At 59.7% G+C, this 12,020-nt stretch overlaps 3 protein-coding genes across 6 annotated transcripts; 2 read left to right on the top strand and 1 right to left on the bottom strand.

Annotated features, from left to right (window-relative positions):
• The first annotated feature begins 2,472 nt into the window (after positions 1–2,472).
• On the top strand, positions 2,473–3,654 carry PGP (phosphoglycolate phosphatase). Its single transcript, XM_046666666.1, has 2 exons — positions 2,473–3,176; positions 3,284–3,654. Exons 1-2 carry the CDS (start codon positions 2,537–2,539, stop codon positions 3,607–3,609), a joined length of 966 nt encoding a protein of 321 aa, XP_046522622.1. The 5' UTR covers positions 2,473–2,536; the 3' UTR covers positions 3,610–3,654.
• Positions 3,655–6,411: 2,757 nt separating this feature from the next.
• BRICD5 (BRICHOS domain containing 5) lies at positions 6,412–7,902 on the top strand. Its single transcript, XM_046666337.1, has 6 exons — positions 6,412–6,462; positions 6,610–6,762; positions 6,969–7,124; positions 7,195–7,296; positions 7,552–7,705; positions 7,808–7,902. The coding sequence occupies exons 1-6, from the start codon at positions 6,412–6,414 to the stop codon at positions 7,900–7,902; spliced, it is 711 nt and encodes a 236-aa protein (XP_046522293.1).
• Positions 7,869–12,020, bottom strand: MLST8 (MTOR associated protein, LST8 homolog). 4 transcript variants are annotated; one of them, XM_046666953.1, is made up of 9 exons: positions 11,955–12,020; positions 11,244–11,436; positions 11,025–11,073; positions 10,779–10,941; positions 10,253–10,328; positions 10,018–10,170; positions 8,967–9,091; positions 8,652–8,815; positions 7,869–8,514 (listed from the first exon to the last, which is right to left on the bottom strand). In XM_046666953.1, exons 2-9 carry the CDS (start codon positions 11,370–11,372, stop codon positions 8,396–8,398), a joined length of 978 nt encoding a protein of 325 aa, XP_046522909.1. In that variant the 5' UTR covers positions 11,373–11,436; positions 11,955–12,020; the 3' UTR covers positions 7,869–8,395. The 4 variants fall into 4 exon arrangements, with proteins under 4 accessions (XP_046522909.1, XP_046522906.1, XP_046522907.1 ...); XM_046666950.1 differs by having other exon boundaries at positions 11,025–11,076; positions 11,955–12,019; XM_046666951.1 differs by lacking the exon at positions 11,955–12,020 and adding an exon at positions 11,803–11,948 and having other exon boundaries at positions 11,025–11,076.

The following is a 12,020-nucleotide window of genomic DNA, read 5'->3' as shown; positions in this document are numbered from 1 at the left end:
TCAAGTCCTTTTTCAATGACCCCCCTTTTGGCTTAGCTCATTGGAAATGATAACATCTGTGAAAACAGATCCAATGGCTGCTTGTATTTTCTAATACAATTTAAATCCATGCAATGCTATTAAGGTTAAATAGTGTCTGTCCTTGTACCACCTAAATTCATGCCGTGTTCTGCCTGCAGTAGGGCTTCCTCGCTTGGAGGACCCTGGGACCATCCATTTGCGGGTATATACTGAGTACCTGCTGTGTGTCTGGAGTGCGTGATCATGATGTCCTCCTCTCCCATCCAGACGCAGGGCACCTCACCCAAGGTCAGTCCTCCCCAATAAAGGGCATCATCCCTTCCAGACAACTCCAGGACCTTGTCCGCAACCATCCCCTCTCTCAATACTGACTGTTCCATTCTTCCCACTACGCCACCTCAGTCCCTAAAACCTACAGGGGATGTTAAACCAAACGGATGCAGCAGAGCTCGGCTTTGGGGTCAACTGAATTTAATGCCAACTCTTTGTTGTCCAGCTGGTGACTCTCTGTGGCTCAGTTTCCTCTTCTGTAAAAGAGGAGACTAACAATCCCTGCCTCTCAGGGATCTCCTGTGATTCCAACAGGGTAATGCAGGTAAGAAGCAGCATTCAGTGCCTAGATGCTTACTGAGTGCTCAGGAAATCAAAGCACTGGGCAAGTATTCTACGAGCAGGCACAGGCCAGACAGCAACAGCGTTTCCCATTCTGGCCAGTGTACCACATACACTGGATGTTTCCGGGTGGTTAAAGCAGGGTTTGTGATCATCTGTCAAATCCAGTTTTTCCCAGGTTCAGCTCCACCACCAAAACTGAGTGACACAGGCAGGAAGCTCTGGGTGGTGGGTGCACCAGGCAGGAACACTTTGCATGCCCCGCCCTTGTGGGCCACAGCCCCTGTCCTCCATGGGTTCCCAGGCCAGCAGAGACCAACAGAAACAGGCCGTATGGAAACAAACAGGGCCCTAAGGGAACTGAGGTCACTGGCTTTACCTTGTGGTCTTGGGGTTGGGGGGGAGGTCCAGAAGACTATATGGAGACCTGGGGCCCAAGAGAGGAGCAGGGGTTTGACACTCTAGGAGGTGGGGTTCTGGATCCCCTGGCACAGGGTAGGTTCTCAGGAAACTGGGGCCCGTTATTCTGCCACCCCACCCTATTGAAAGTAATAACAATGAACCAGCAATTCCACTCCCAAGTATATGATACCCAAGAGAAATGGGTGCCCATGTCCACAAATGAGTGTGTAGGAATAAGAACGTTCACAGGGGCATTATTTACAATAGTCCAAAACTGGAAACAACCCAAATGTCCATCACTTGGAGAACAGATAAAGGAGGGTATATTGTTACCGTGGCGCATGCAGCAATTAAAAAAAAACCCAGAAGGATGGATTTCACAGACATGTTGATGCAAAGAAGCACGACTCATAAGAGTACACGGTAAGATCTCATTATAAGATGGTCTAGAACAGGCAAAGGAGGTTATGACTCACTCTATGGTGACAGAAGTCCGAAAGATGATTGGGGGAGGGGTATCTGCTATTGACTGGATAGGAACGGGAGGGAACTTTCTGCAGTGATGGAAATATTCTGCATCTTGCTCAGTTGTGTTTACACAGGCGTATAGGTATGTAAAATTTCCATCACCTTGCACACTTAAGATTTATGCACTTTATGTTACGCCTCAGTAAAAGTTAATAATATCCAATAATAATGATGACGTAGCGACCAATTACTGAGTGCTGTGTTCTAGGCAGTGTCCTTCTCTTAAAGACTCCAATCCCACTGCCTTGTAATTACTTGTTCACATGACCACTAAGGCACAGAGAAAGCGTTTTTGCAAAGGACTGGAAACGAGAACGCCAGGCTTGTTGGGAAGGAGGCACGGGCTGGCTGTCAGGACTGGCCGTAATCGGCCCATGAGCCGACATCGTGTGCGGAGCGTGTCCCGCGCGGAGGCCACCGCCTGGCGCCGCCCAGGCAAACGTGCGGACGTGACTCTAGCCCAAAGGAGACAGCAGCCCCCGCGCCACGCTCCTGCGGAGAACCCCGCCCGCCCAACCGGAGAGAAGCCAGCCAATCAGCAGCCGGCCCGGCCCGGGGTCACTCGATTGAGGGCCTCCGTCACCTAGGCTGACCACGCGCCTCCAATGGGCGAGCTGCCCCGCGACCGCCAATGAACAGCAGCCTTACGTCCTGCGCCGGCTCTCGGCTCTTCCGCAGAGTTTCCGCAGTGAACGCTCCACTCCGAAAGCCGGTTGGCTCGCTGCCAGCCAATCAGCGGGGCGCCCCGGGCCGGCAGCCAATGGCCGCCCGCCTCTCCGCGCCGGGCCGCGACGGTTGGCCCTTAGCTCCCGCAGCCAGCGGAGGCGGGGGCGGATTGGCGCAGGCGGCGTCCAATGGGCGGCGGGAACGAAGCGCAGGGCCAATGAGCGCGCCGGGGGCGGGGCGGGCGCGGCGGCGGGCGGCTGCGAGGAGCGGCCGGTGGCGGTGGCGGCGACGGCGGCCACGGGCGGCCATGGCGGCAGCGGAGGCTGGCGGCGACGACGCCCGCTGCGTGCGGCTGAGCGCCGAGCGGGCCCAGGCGCTGCTGGCCGACGTGGACACGCTGCTGTTCGACTGCGACGGCGTGCTGTGGCGCGGCGAGACGGCCGTACCCGGCGCGCCCGAGGCCCTGAAGGCCCTGCGGGCCCGCGGCAAGCGCCTCGGTTTCATTACCAACAACAGCAGCAAGACCCGGCAGGCCTACGCCGAGAAGCTGCGGCGCCTGGGCTTCGGCGGCCCGGCGGGGTCCGGCGCCGGCCTCGAGGTCTTCGGCACGGCCTACTGCACTGCGCTCTACCTGCGCCAGCGCCTGGCCGGCGCGCCGGCCCCCAAAGCCTACGTGCTGGGCGGCGAGGCCCTGAAGGCTGAGCTTGAGGCCGTGGGCGTCGCCTGCGTGGGCGTGGGGCCCGAGCCGCTGCAGGGCGAGGGCCCCCGCGCCTGGCTGGACGCGCCGCTGGAGCCCGATGTGCGCGCCGTCGTGGTGGGCTTTGACCCGCACTTCAGCTACATGAAGCTCACCAAGGCCGTGCGATACCTGCAGCAGCCCGGCTGCCTGCTCGTGGGCACCAACATGGACAACCGGCTCCCGCTCGAGAACGGCCGCTTCATCGCGGGTCCGTGCGCCCCAGGGACGGGAGGCTGGAGGGCGGGCGGCCGGCCGGCCGGCCCCTCCTGTCCTCTGACCCTGGGAGCTCTCCTCCCCTCCCTCTCCGCCCCGCAGGTACCGGCTGTCTGGTCCGAGCCGTGGAGATGGCCTCCCAGCGCCAGGCAGACATCATAGGGAAGCCCAGCCGCTTCATCTTCGACTGCGTGTCCCAGGAGTACGGCATCAACCCGGAGCGCACCGTCATGGTGGGAGATCGCCTGGACACGGACATCCTCCTGGGAGTCACGTGTGGCCTGAAGACCATCCTGACCCTCACTGGAGTCTCCACTCTAGGGGATGTGAAGAGTAATCAGGAAAGTGACTGCATGTCTAAGAAGACAGTGGTCCCTGACTTCTATGTTGACAGCATAGCCGACTTTTTGCCCGCCCTTCAAGGTTAAAGATTTAGTGTCTTTAATCTCCAGAATAAAAAAAATTGAAAATCACTTACCCAAATTAATAGGTGGGGCTTAAGCATCTGCTCAACTAAGCGGCTTCAAAGAGTAGACTTGGAGTTAAGCAAAGGCACTAGTTGTTAACCTTGTACGTGAACGTTTGGGGGGCAGTTTTGTTTACAGATGCTTCTATTTCAAGATGCTCTTTTAAGCTTGGAGGGCATTGTGGGGGTCCTAGACCTTGGGTGCCTTTGGCAAGGGCTGGCTTAGCATCTGTCCAGGATTCAGGTAACCTCAGGGCCTGCTGCTGGGACTGAGGCAGGTCTGGGGGTGTCACGTATTTTATTGAGAATTTCATTCAGGGATCAAGCTCCCTTGCAGGGCGAAGGGGAGGAGGGGCTGATTATTTTGACTGTTGTGAGAAACTTGTACAAACCGTCTCCAGGGCCCCATCAGTGGTCAGCAGGGGAGACTGCTGCTGCATCCCAGCCCCTCACCTGCAGGGTGGGAGTGGAGGACGGGGCTGCTCCCAGGTGTTGTCTCCCTGTCCTTTGGGTGCAGAGTTCTGCCCTCACCACCACCACCCCACACTTCCTTAAAAACCACTCTGATGTCACAATTCAGTGTTCCGTTTCAGATACCCAGGGCTGCTGCTCCGCACACATGGTTGCGCAGTTCCGTAAGCTCAGCCCAGCTAAACCTTGGCTTTCTCAAATGTGCATTTAAACCCGGATGACTTGGACTGAGCAGCCAAGGCCGTGCATGGATGCCTTCGCTGAACTCTGGGCTGCTGTGCAGGGAGCTCAGAGCAGCATTGGTACAAAAAAATTTTTTTTAACTTTTGAACAACTTTGTCAAGTGGTGGATTGAATCTTAAGTGTGTTGATTAATAGCTGTGCTCTGTCTCATAGGGAAAATCCCACTGAAGAAGTCTCCGTGCCCTGCAGCCAGCAGCATGGCTAAAGGCATGTGCTGGCCAAGGAATGCCTGTCACCCAGGGTGCCCTCTGGGTCGGGGAGGAAAGAGCTGTCCCCAAGAACAGGAAGTCCTTTTACAAAGCATCCGATCTCTTTCTGTCCTCTTGTTCCCCTTGGTTGGGGTGGGGGTTAGATGTCAGTGGTGCATGAGGCCACCTATCTTGGCCCGGGAGTCCCTTGTCGGTGGCCAGTAGGAGGACTGGCAGGGTCCGCTGGCTAGCCAAGGGTTCTTGGCAGGGAACCTTGGCCTTTTCAGTCTGTTCCCTCAGTTGCTGACCTTTGGGAACAAGCCTGATAAGCAGACTCTGGCCACACTTGTAGGGTGGGGTCAGGGAAGCTGTTCCTTTTGGCCGACTCCTTCCCAGTGCCTCGCCCTGCACCCAGTGGCATCTGCCCACAGCCTGTAGCTTCTCTCCTCACCCCAGGATCCCAGTGCTCCTTCACTCATTCTCTAAGAGTTCTCAGAGCAATAAAGGCTATCCCAAACCTTCATCTCCTCCCAGGCCTGGGGTGTCTGGGGTTTAGACTCTGCCATGGGGCAGCACAAGGGCAGCCGGCGCCTGTGAGGTTGGTGGTGCTGACGTTGGCTCTGTGAGGTCGGCTCAAGGTGGGTCTGGATATTGAGCAGGCCTGTCAGGGCGTTGTCACCCACACCAGGAGCACGTGGCCGGTGCAGCAGCCAGTGACAACTCCCCTCTTCTGCTGGGCAGTGGCCCAGGAGCCTGTGTGTGCCCCATCTCTGCCCCTGTTGCACTGTGTGAACCCAAATGCATATTAAACTCTCAAACCCACGCTGGCTCTGGCGTTCCTTGCTCTCGCCTAGACAGCGGCCTTTCACAGAGGCTGCAGCTGTCTAACTGCAGCATGGGGGTAGGGTGGGAGCACTCCAAGCAGAAGGCCTTTCTGGGATTCCAGTTCCAGAGCTGGAACACAGACCACTGCAGTTCCACCCCATTTCAGGCCCACTAGAAGGTGATGCTGAAGAGTCAGGAAAAACAAGGCACAAAGGAAAACCAGAGGGAGAAAGGGCCATGGGGTGCAGCTGGTGGAGGCCACACCCGTCCTGAGGGCTGCTAATACAGGGGGAGCCCTGACTGTCACAGTCCATGGTGTCAAGTGGCTGAGAACACAAGCTAGGAGCCAGGGTGGTAGCACAGTCCAGTTAGAGAAAGCCATGCTGGGCAGGGTGGGGCTAACAGACATGAGGCTGCCCTAGCCATCCCCGGGGCCGCGGGAGGTTTGAATAGGCTGCCTTTAAGGCGGTGGAGCCTTCTGGAAGCCATCTGGCCTCAGGCCTGCACTCTGGAATGCTCGTCAGCCCATGCTGTGCTGGGTATGGGGAACAGCTGGGGCACATGGGGAGGGAAGGGAGGTGGCACAGAGTTCCATACCAATTCTTTAGTGATGGTCTCTTAGGTGCCCTGGCCTGAGAGACTAGAAACAAACAGTCCTCTTTAAGAAAAAGTAAATCTGCTCCCGACAAGACTCTAAAATGGTTCTGGCCCAGCCTGGGCTGTCCTCCGTACCAGCCAGGGGACTTGATTTCCACAACGACCGTGCTCTCATGACCTCCCAGGCCCATATGCTCTCCAGTCTGCACAGGCCAGGTGTCAGGAGAGCCAGGCATGGTGACAAGCACCCCCTAGGTGGGAGGGAGGGGGCTGTCCTGGCTCCGACGCAGATATCAGGTAGCTGGGCTGGCGAGGAAGCAGTGGGGTCAGGAGAGGAGGGGGCTAGGACGGTGGTTTGGCTCATCAGAGCCAGCCTGAGACTTCCCTGGCTGACTCCAAGGGGCAGCTGACAATCAGCGCATTGTCACCAGGGCTGCAGCATGGAGCAGGGAAGCTGCCGTGCGGAGAGCCCCGGGCCTGGGTCTGTTGGGGTGAGTGCCTTCCATCAACCAGTGTCCTCTCCTGGGACAAAGACCCAGGGCATGCCCTGGGCAGGTGACAGGAGTGTGGCACCCACCTCCCAGCCTCCTCAGCCCCTACCTTCCCTGAGCCAGCCTGCTCTCTGGTCTCTGCTCCAGGCTCCACTGACTGCAATATGCCCCCAGGTGAAGACCAAGCCCTGCCATGGGGGCTGGGGAGCTGCTGGCCTGCTGCTGCTGCTGCTGCTGGCACTGGCCACTGCAGGGGCTGTGGCTGGGGGGCTTCTTGGCTTTGCTCCCAGCCCTCCCAAGGTGAGCCCCTCCTCAGAACGCAGGCAGAGGCACGGACAGTGGAAGGGGGAGGAAAGGCCAACATATTGCAGCTTGGGTGGAGCCAGCGCCTGGAGCTGAGGGCGGGAGGGCCAGAGCGGTGGAGGGGTCAAAAGGCTTGAAGCAGGGGTGGGAGAGTGTTGGGGCTGCCCCAGCCTGCCCAGCTGAGCTCCACTGCCCACTCTCAGCCACTGCTGCAGATGCTCCGTCTGACTCTCCTGAGCCCCAGTGTGCCCCAGCCCAACCAAACTGCCCAGGTGGACGTGGCCCAGAACGTGGCGACCATCAGGGTGACTCCAGCTCAGAGCAATCGCAGCTGGGCAGTGCTGTTCGACGGGCAGAGTGTGAGTGGGCTGGGGGGGATCACCGCCCAGGGGGCTCAGGCGGCCCTGCCTCACCTGGCTGCCTCTCCAGGGCCACGTCTGTTACCGACCCCCGGAGCACCAGGCCTGCTTCCTCCACCTGATGGAGGCACGAGACCGAGAGACCCTGCAGCTGCTGGTGAACACCTCAGAGGTAAGCAGCCCCCACACGGCCAGGCTCCCAGGCCAGAGGCCAGACAAAGGGTCCTGTGTACAGCCCGGGCCTGGGGCGGGCAGGGGCTCCAATTTCAGGGGAACAGAAGCTCTATCTTGCCTTGGCTGAGGCTGCTGACAAGAGTCAAGGCGGGGCTGGCACCCGTGCCAGCATGTCCAGAGACCCATGGGCCCTGCCCACCAAGGGACAGTGCAAGTGTCCCTGTCCTGTGGCCCACCAGAGCCTTCTCTGCAGGCCCAAGAGTCTCGCAGCCCCAGCCAGCACACCCACCGTGCCCAGGAGCTGCTGGCAGTGCTTGGGAGCCACGAGGTGGACCCTGCCCAAGTTGGGGCTTCGGTGCAGCACCTCTGCGCAAAGACCCCCATTTACTGGGCCCGTCGAGCAGAGGGTGAGTTGGGGCAGGCTGTGTGGAGAGGCCTGGGCTCCTGCAGGACAGTCTGGGGACAGGGGAGGAGGAGCCCTTTGGGTTCACGAAGGCCCCTCCCCCCAGGGCCCCTGAGGCAGCGGCTGATCTACCTGTGCATTGACATCTGCTTCCCAAGCAACATCTGTATCTCCGTCTGCTTTTATTATCTCCCAGACTGAGCCCCTAGCCTGGCCCAGCCCCACAGGCCAGCCAGCTGGCGGGCCCCATCACCAGCACCACAGAGGGCAGCTGCTGGCGGGGCTAATAAACCCCTCCACCTGGCCATGATGGTGCTGTCTGTGGCCTCGGGACATGAAACGGGCAGGGTGGGGCAGGGGGAAGCACTGGCTTGGGCGTGGGCGCCAGCCTCAGGTCCCCCTCAGCGGCTCTAGGCCGTGTGGGTCCAGCATTTCCGAGGGGAGGGCAGGCTGGCTCAGGGAGATCTCCTGAGCTCTTTCACACCAAGACAAGCCACTGGGCGCCAAGAGAGCCCCAGAGTGGATGAGCCTGGCTGGTCTAGGCTGGCTGAGAGGGCCAGGGAAGGTCAGTCAGGTCCAGGAGCCTAGGCTGGTAGAGGCTAGCCCATAGGGGTTCACTCTGACCTGGGCAGCTGAACAGGCACATGCAGCCGGTGCACCCAGAAGGCTGCCTGCAATCCTGAGGAGGCATAGGCTAGCCCAGCACGCTGTCGTTGAAGGCCAGGCAGACGACAGCTTTCTGGTGGCCGCCGTACTCTCTCTTGATCTCTCCTGTCTCCACGCACCAGAGCCGGGCCAGGTTGTCAGAGGAGGCTGCAAGGAGGGAGGGCGTGGGCAGCAGCTCAGGGCACAACCCGCAGCTGGGCACACTGGAGGCCAGCTCCCAGGAAGCAAGGAGCAGCAGCCGTGACTAGGCTGGCAGGGTGGGAGGCAGGGCGGGCAGGGCTCACCAGTGACGATGTACTGGGAGTCCCCCGAGAAGGCGCAGCCCCACATCCAGCCTCGGGATGACTCTCCGGGGTTGCTGCTCTTGATGCTCAGCTCTGTCATCAGAGAGAAGTTGGATGTCCTCCAAATCTTGCACGTCTGGTCAGCAGAGCAGGTGGCAAGGAGCCTGGGGGTGGGGTGTCATCAGCAGCCACTCCCACCCTGCACCCCCTTGCTGTCCACCAGACAGGCCCCGACCCATCAAGCCCCCAGCCCCAGGAAGGTCCCCTCCACCCTACAGCCACCAAGGGCTCCCAGTCCCCAGCCCCGGCACACACGTGGAGTCAGGGCTGAAGCGGCACTGCAAGGCATAGCGGGTGTGCGCTGGGATCTTGGTCTTGGGGATGAGCTGTGTCACCTCATCGCCAATGCCCCCGGTCAGATTCCAGACATAGCAATTCCCCTGTGGGGTAAGAGGGAAGTTATGGGAGGCCTGGAGCCACCAGTGTGACACATAGGGAAGGATGCCCTGGCTACTAGATCCAGATCCAGGGACTGCCATCCAACACTGTGGCTGTGCCCAGGGGTCTGGGGGCAGGGGATGTGTGGCAGACACATCTGCTCCTACCTGCAGGACCTGGTAGACCTAGCCCCAACCAGGGCTATACCTGGAAGGCCAAGAGCAGGAGGCAATGCTTGGCCTTCCTGGAGGATGCTGCTGGCCAATGGGAATGTGAGGACTGAAGTAGGAGACACCCCAGACGGAGGGACCAGCAGGGCAAAGGCTCAGAGGAGGGCAGTGTGGAGACATTGTGGGACAAGTGACTTGCTGAAATTTAATGGACGTTAAAGGGAGAAAATGAGGCTGGACAGGAGATCAGAGGCCAAGCTGCAGCATCCTGAGGCCATGGTAAGGAGCCAGAGGCATCATGGGTATATGCAGGGGAACAATGTAATCAGGCTGGTACTGCTGAAGGATGCTCTGGCAGCAGAGGGAAAATGGATTTGGGGCAGGGGGGAGGTCAGAAAGGAGGGAGGGAGGTCAGAGAGAGGCTGCAGCCACCATTGAGGGATACAGGAAACTTGGATCAGGAGGTGACAGGGAAGAGAGTGGGAAGTGGACAGACTTGAGAGATTCTGGAGATGGAAGTGACTGGCCTGCTATGGGCTATGGCAGCTAGTGGAGGTGGCATCAGAAGCAACACCCAGGTTTCTGGCTTTGGTGGCTGGGTTGGAGCTGGAGCCCAGGATGGGGAAGCAGGACTGGGAGGGGGAGGAGAAAGGCCTGAGAGACATTGGGGGAATAAGCCCACCTGCAGGTAATAAGGGAGCTCAGGGGCTAGGTGCTGCTGAGCCAGCCTCCCCCACTGCGCCCATCCCAGGACTCACAGTACTATTGACTGCGGCCATGTAGCTGGCATCAGGGTCGATGTGGGCAGATGTGATGGAGACCTCGGCTTCAGGGATCAGCTGCTCGTTGTGGTCAGTCTTCAAGTCCCAAATGTGGATGGCTCCGCTCTGGTCACCCACAATGAGTTCTGCCTGGGGTGCAGGGAGGGTGAGGTAGAGTAGGACCCCTGTCCTCCAGAACCCCAGGGTGTCCAGCCCCGTGCATACCCCTCACCTGGTTGGGGTGCAGGCACACGCAGTTAATGGGCGCATTCACCTGGAAGATCCGCTGACACTGCAGGTTCCGGGACCTTCGGGGTGGGGGACATGCACAGTCTGTAGTGAATGCTGTTGGTGCCCCACCCAGATGCCCTTTCCCTGGGCATTTGCCTTTATCCCTTTGCTGAAAGGAGCTACCTCATAAGAAATACTTGGGAGGTTTGGCCCTCCCCAAGGGCAGCCTGCAGCCAATGACTGACTTAGAAGGGACATAAAGGCCAGCCCCTTGCCTCCAGGTGGGACTCGCTCTTTCATGCAATTCACTCTCCAAATCTCCCTTTGGAATCAGGCTGAGGCTGGACTGGCCTTTGTGTGGCTTCATCCCTGCCCTATCCTGCTTTCCTCACTGCCCTCAATAAATCACCCACACAGAAACCCTCATCTCAGCTTCTGCTTAGAGGGGACCCACCTAAGACAGTCTCCTGGCCTGGCCCTCATGACCATACCAAGGCGGGAGGCCCTCCCTGCCCAGCACCCCACACCTGAGGTCCCAGATCCGAGCAGTACAGTCCTCCCCACCCGTGTACATCCAGCGGCCATCCTCATGGAAGCCCACAGACGCGATGTTCTTGTTGACCCCGTCATAGCTGATGATGGGGTTGGGGTTATTGGAGTTGAGATCATACATGCGAATGTGCTGGTAACCTAGGGGCACAGGTCAAACTGAAGTTGGGCTGTGCCTAGATGGACCACCAGAGATCAGGGGTTGGGGTCGAGGGTGCAGGTACCTGCAGCAGCAATCATGCTGCGGTCAGGCGTGATCTCGAGCGCATTCACCTGCTGGGTCTGTCAAGGATGATGAACAGAGCCCTGGGGCCGGGGCCCTCAAGGCCTCCAGCATCGGGCTCAGCTGCTGCATCCTTCCCACCTCAGGCCGTTGCCCAGGCTGTTATCCCCACCAGGCGTCCTACCTAGCACCACCCTCCCCACCTCCCAGTGGAGGATACAGAGTCCTGGTGCTGCACAGTGCGGGTGCAGATCCCGCTGTGGGCCTGCCAGAACCGCACCGTGTGGTCATAGCCCGCTGTGGCCAAGATGACTGGGTCACTGCCCACCGTGCCTGGGGATGTGTTCATGGTGCGGCTGCTTGGAAGGCCCGGGCCAGAGATATGATCAACAATGGGTCAGAGGTCAGAGCATCTGGAGGAGAGAGGAGTGCAGTATTTTGGGAATACCCTCTAGGTCCTAAGTGGATTACAGGTCCACTAGATGCTGAGGGTTAGGTATTATCACCCTCATTTCAGATGGGGAAACTGAGGCTTAGAGAGGTTCAGGGACACGCATGACAACAGGCGAGGGACAGCTCCGAGCTCCAAGACGCATGCGCCATTCCCCGCCCCACGGACCGGGCCGGGACGCCACCCCACCTACGGCCGGCAGGGGGCAGGCACACCCGGGGCGCCGCTCTGCCGCAGGGGCGGGCCGCGCGTGCGCAGGGCGGTGGACCGGCGGGAGAGGAAAGCCGAGTGCTGCGGATGCGCATGCGTAGCAGGCCGGCGGCTGGACCTGATGGGAGGGGGCGCTCTCTGGCTGGACCCTCGAGCTCCCTGGTGCTCCGCTGACGGCCCTGGCTCCGTCCCGCTGGGCCAGCTTCCCCTGGGCGCGCTCTCCCGACCACCGGCAGCCGCTTTCCGGCCCTCGTCCCGCGGCCTCCGTACCTTACATGCGGCTCTGCGCTCCGCCGCGGTCCAGGACTGGGGAGCGGAGCTGGAGCGAGTCGATGG

Source organism: Equus quagga, chromosome 7 (assembly GCF_021613505.1).
Source record: "Equus quagga isolate Etosha38 chromosome 7, UCLA_HA_Equagga_1.0, whole genome shotgun sequence".
Taxonomy (NCBI): domain Eukaryota; kingdom Metazoa; phylum Chordata; class Mammalia; order Perissodactyla; family Equidae; genus Equus; species Equus quagga.
The sequence above is the reverse complement of the archived record's forward strand: the minus strand, read 5'-3'. Positions and strand labels throughout refer to the sequence as shown.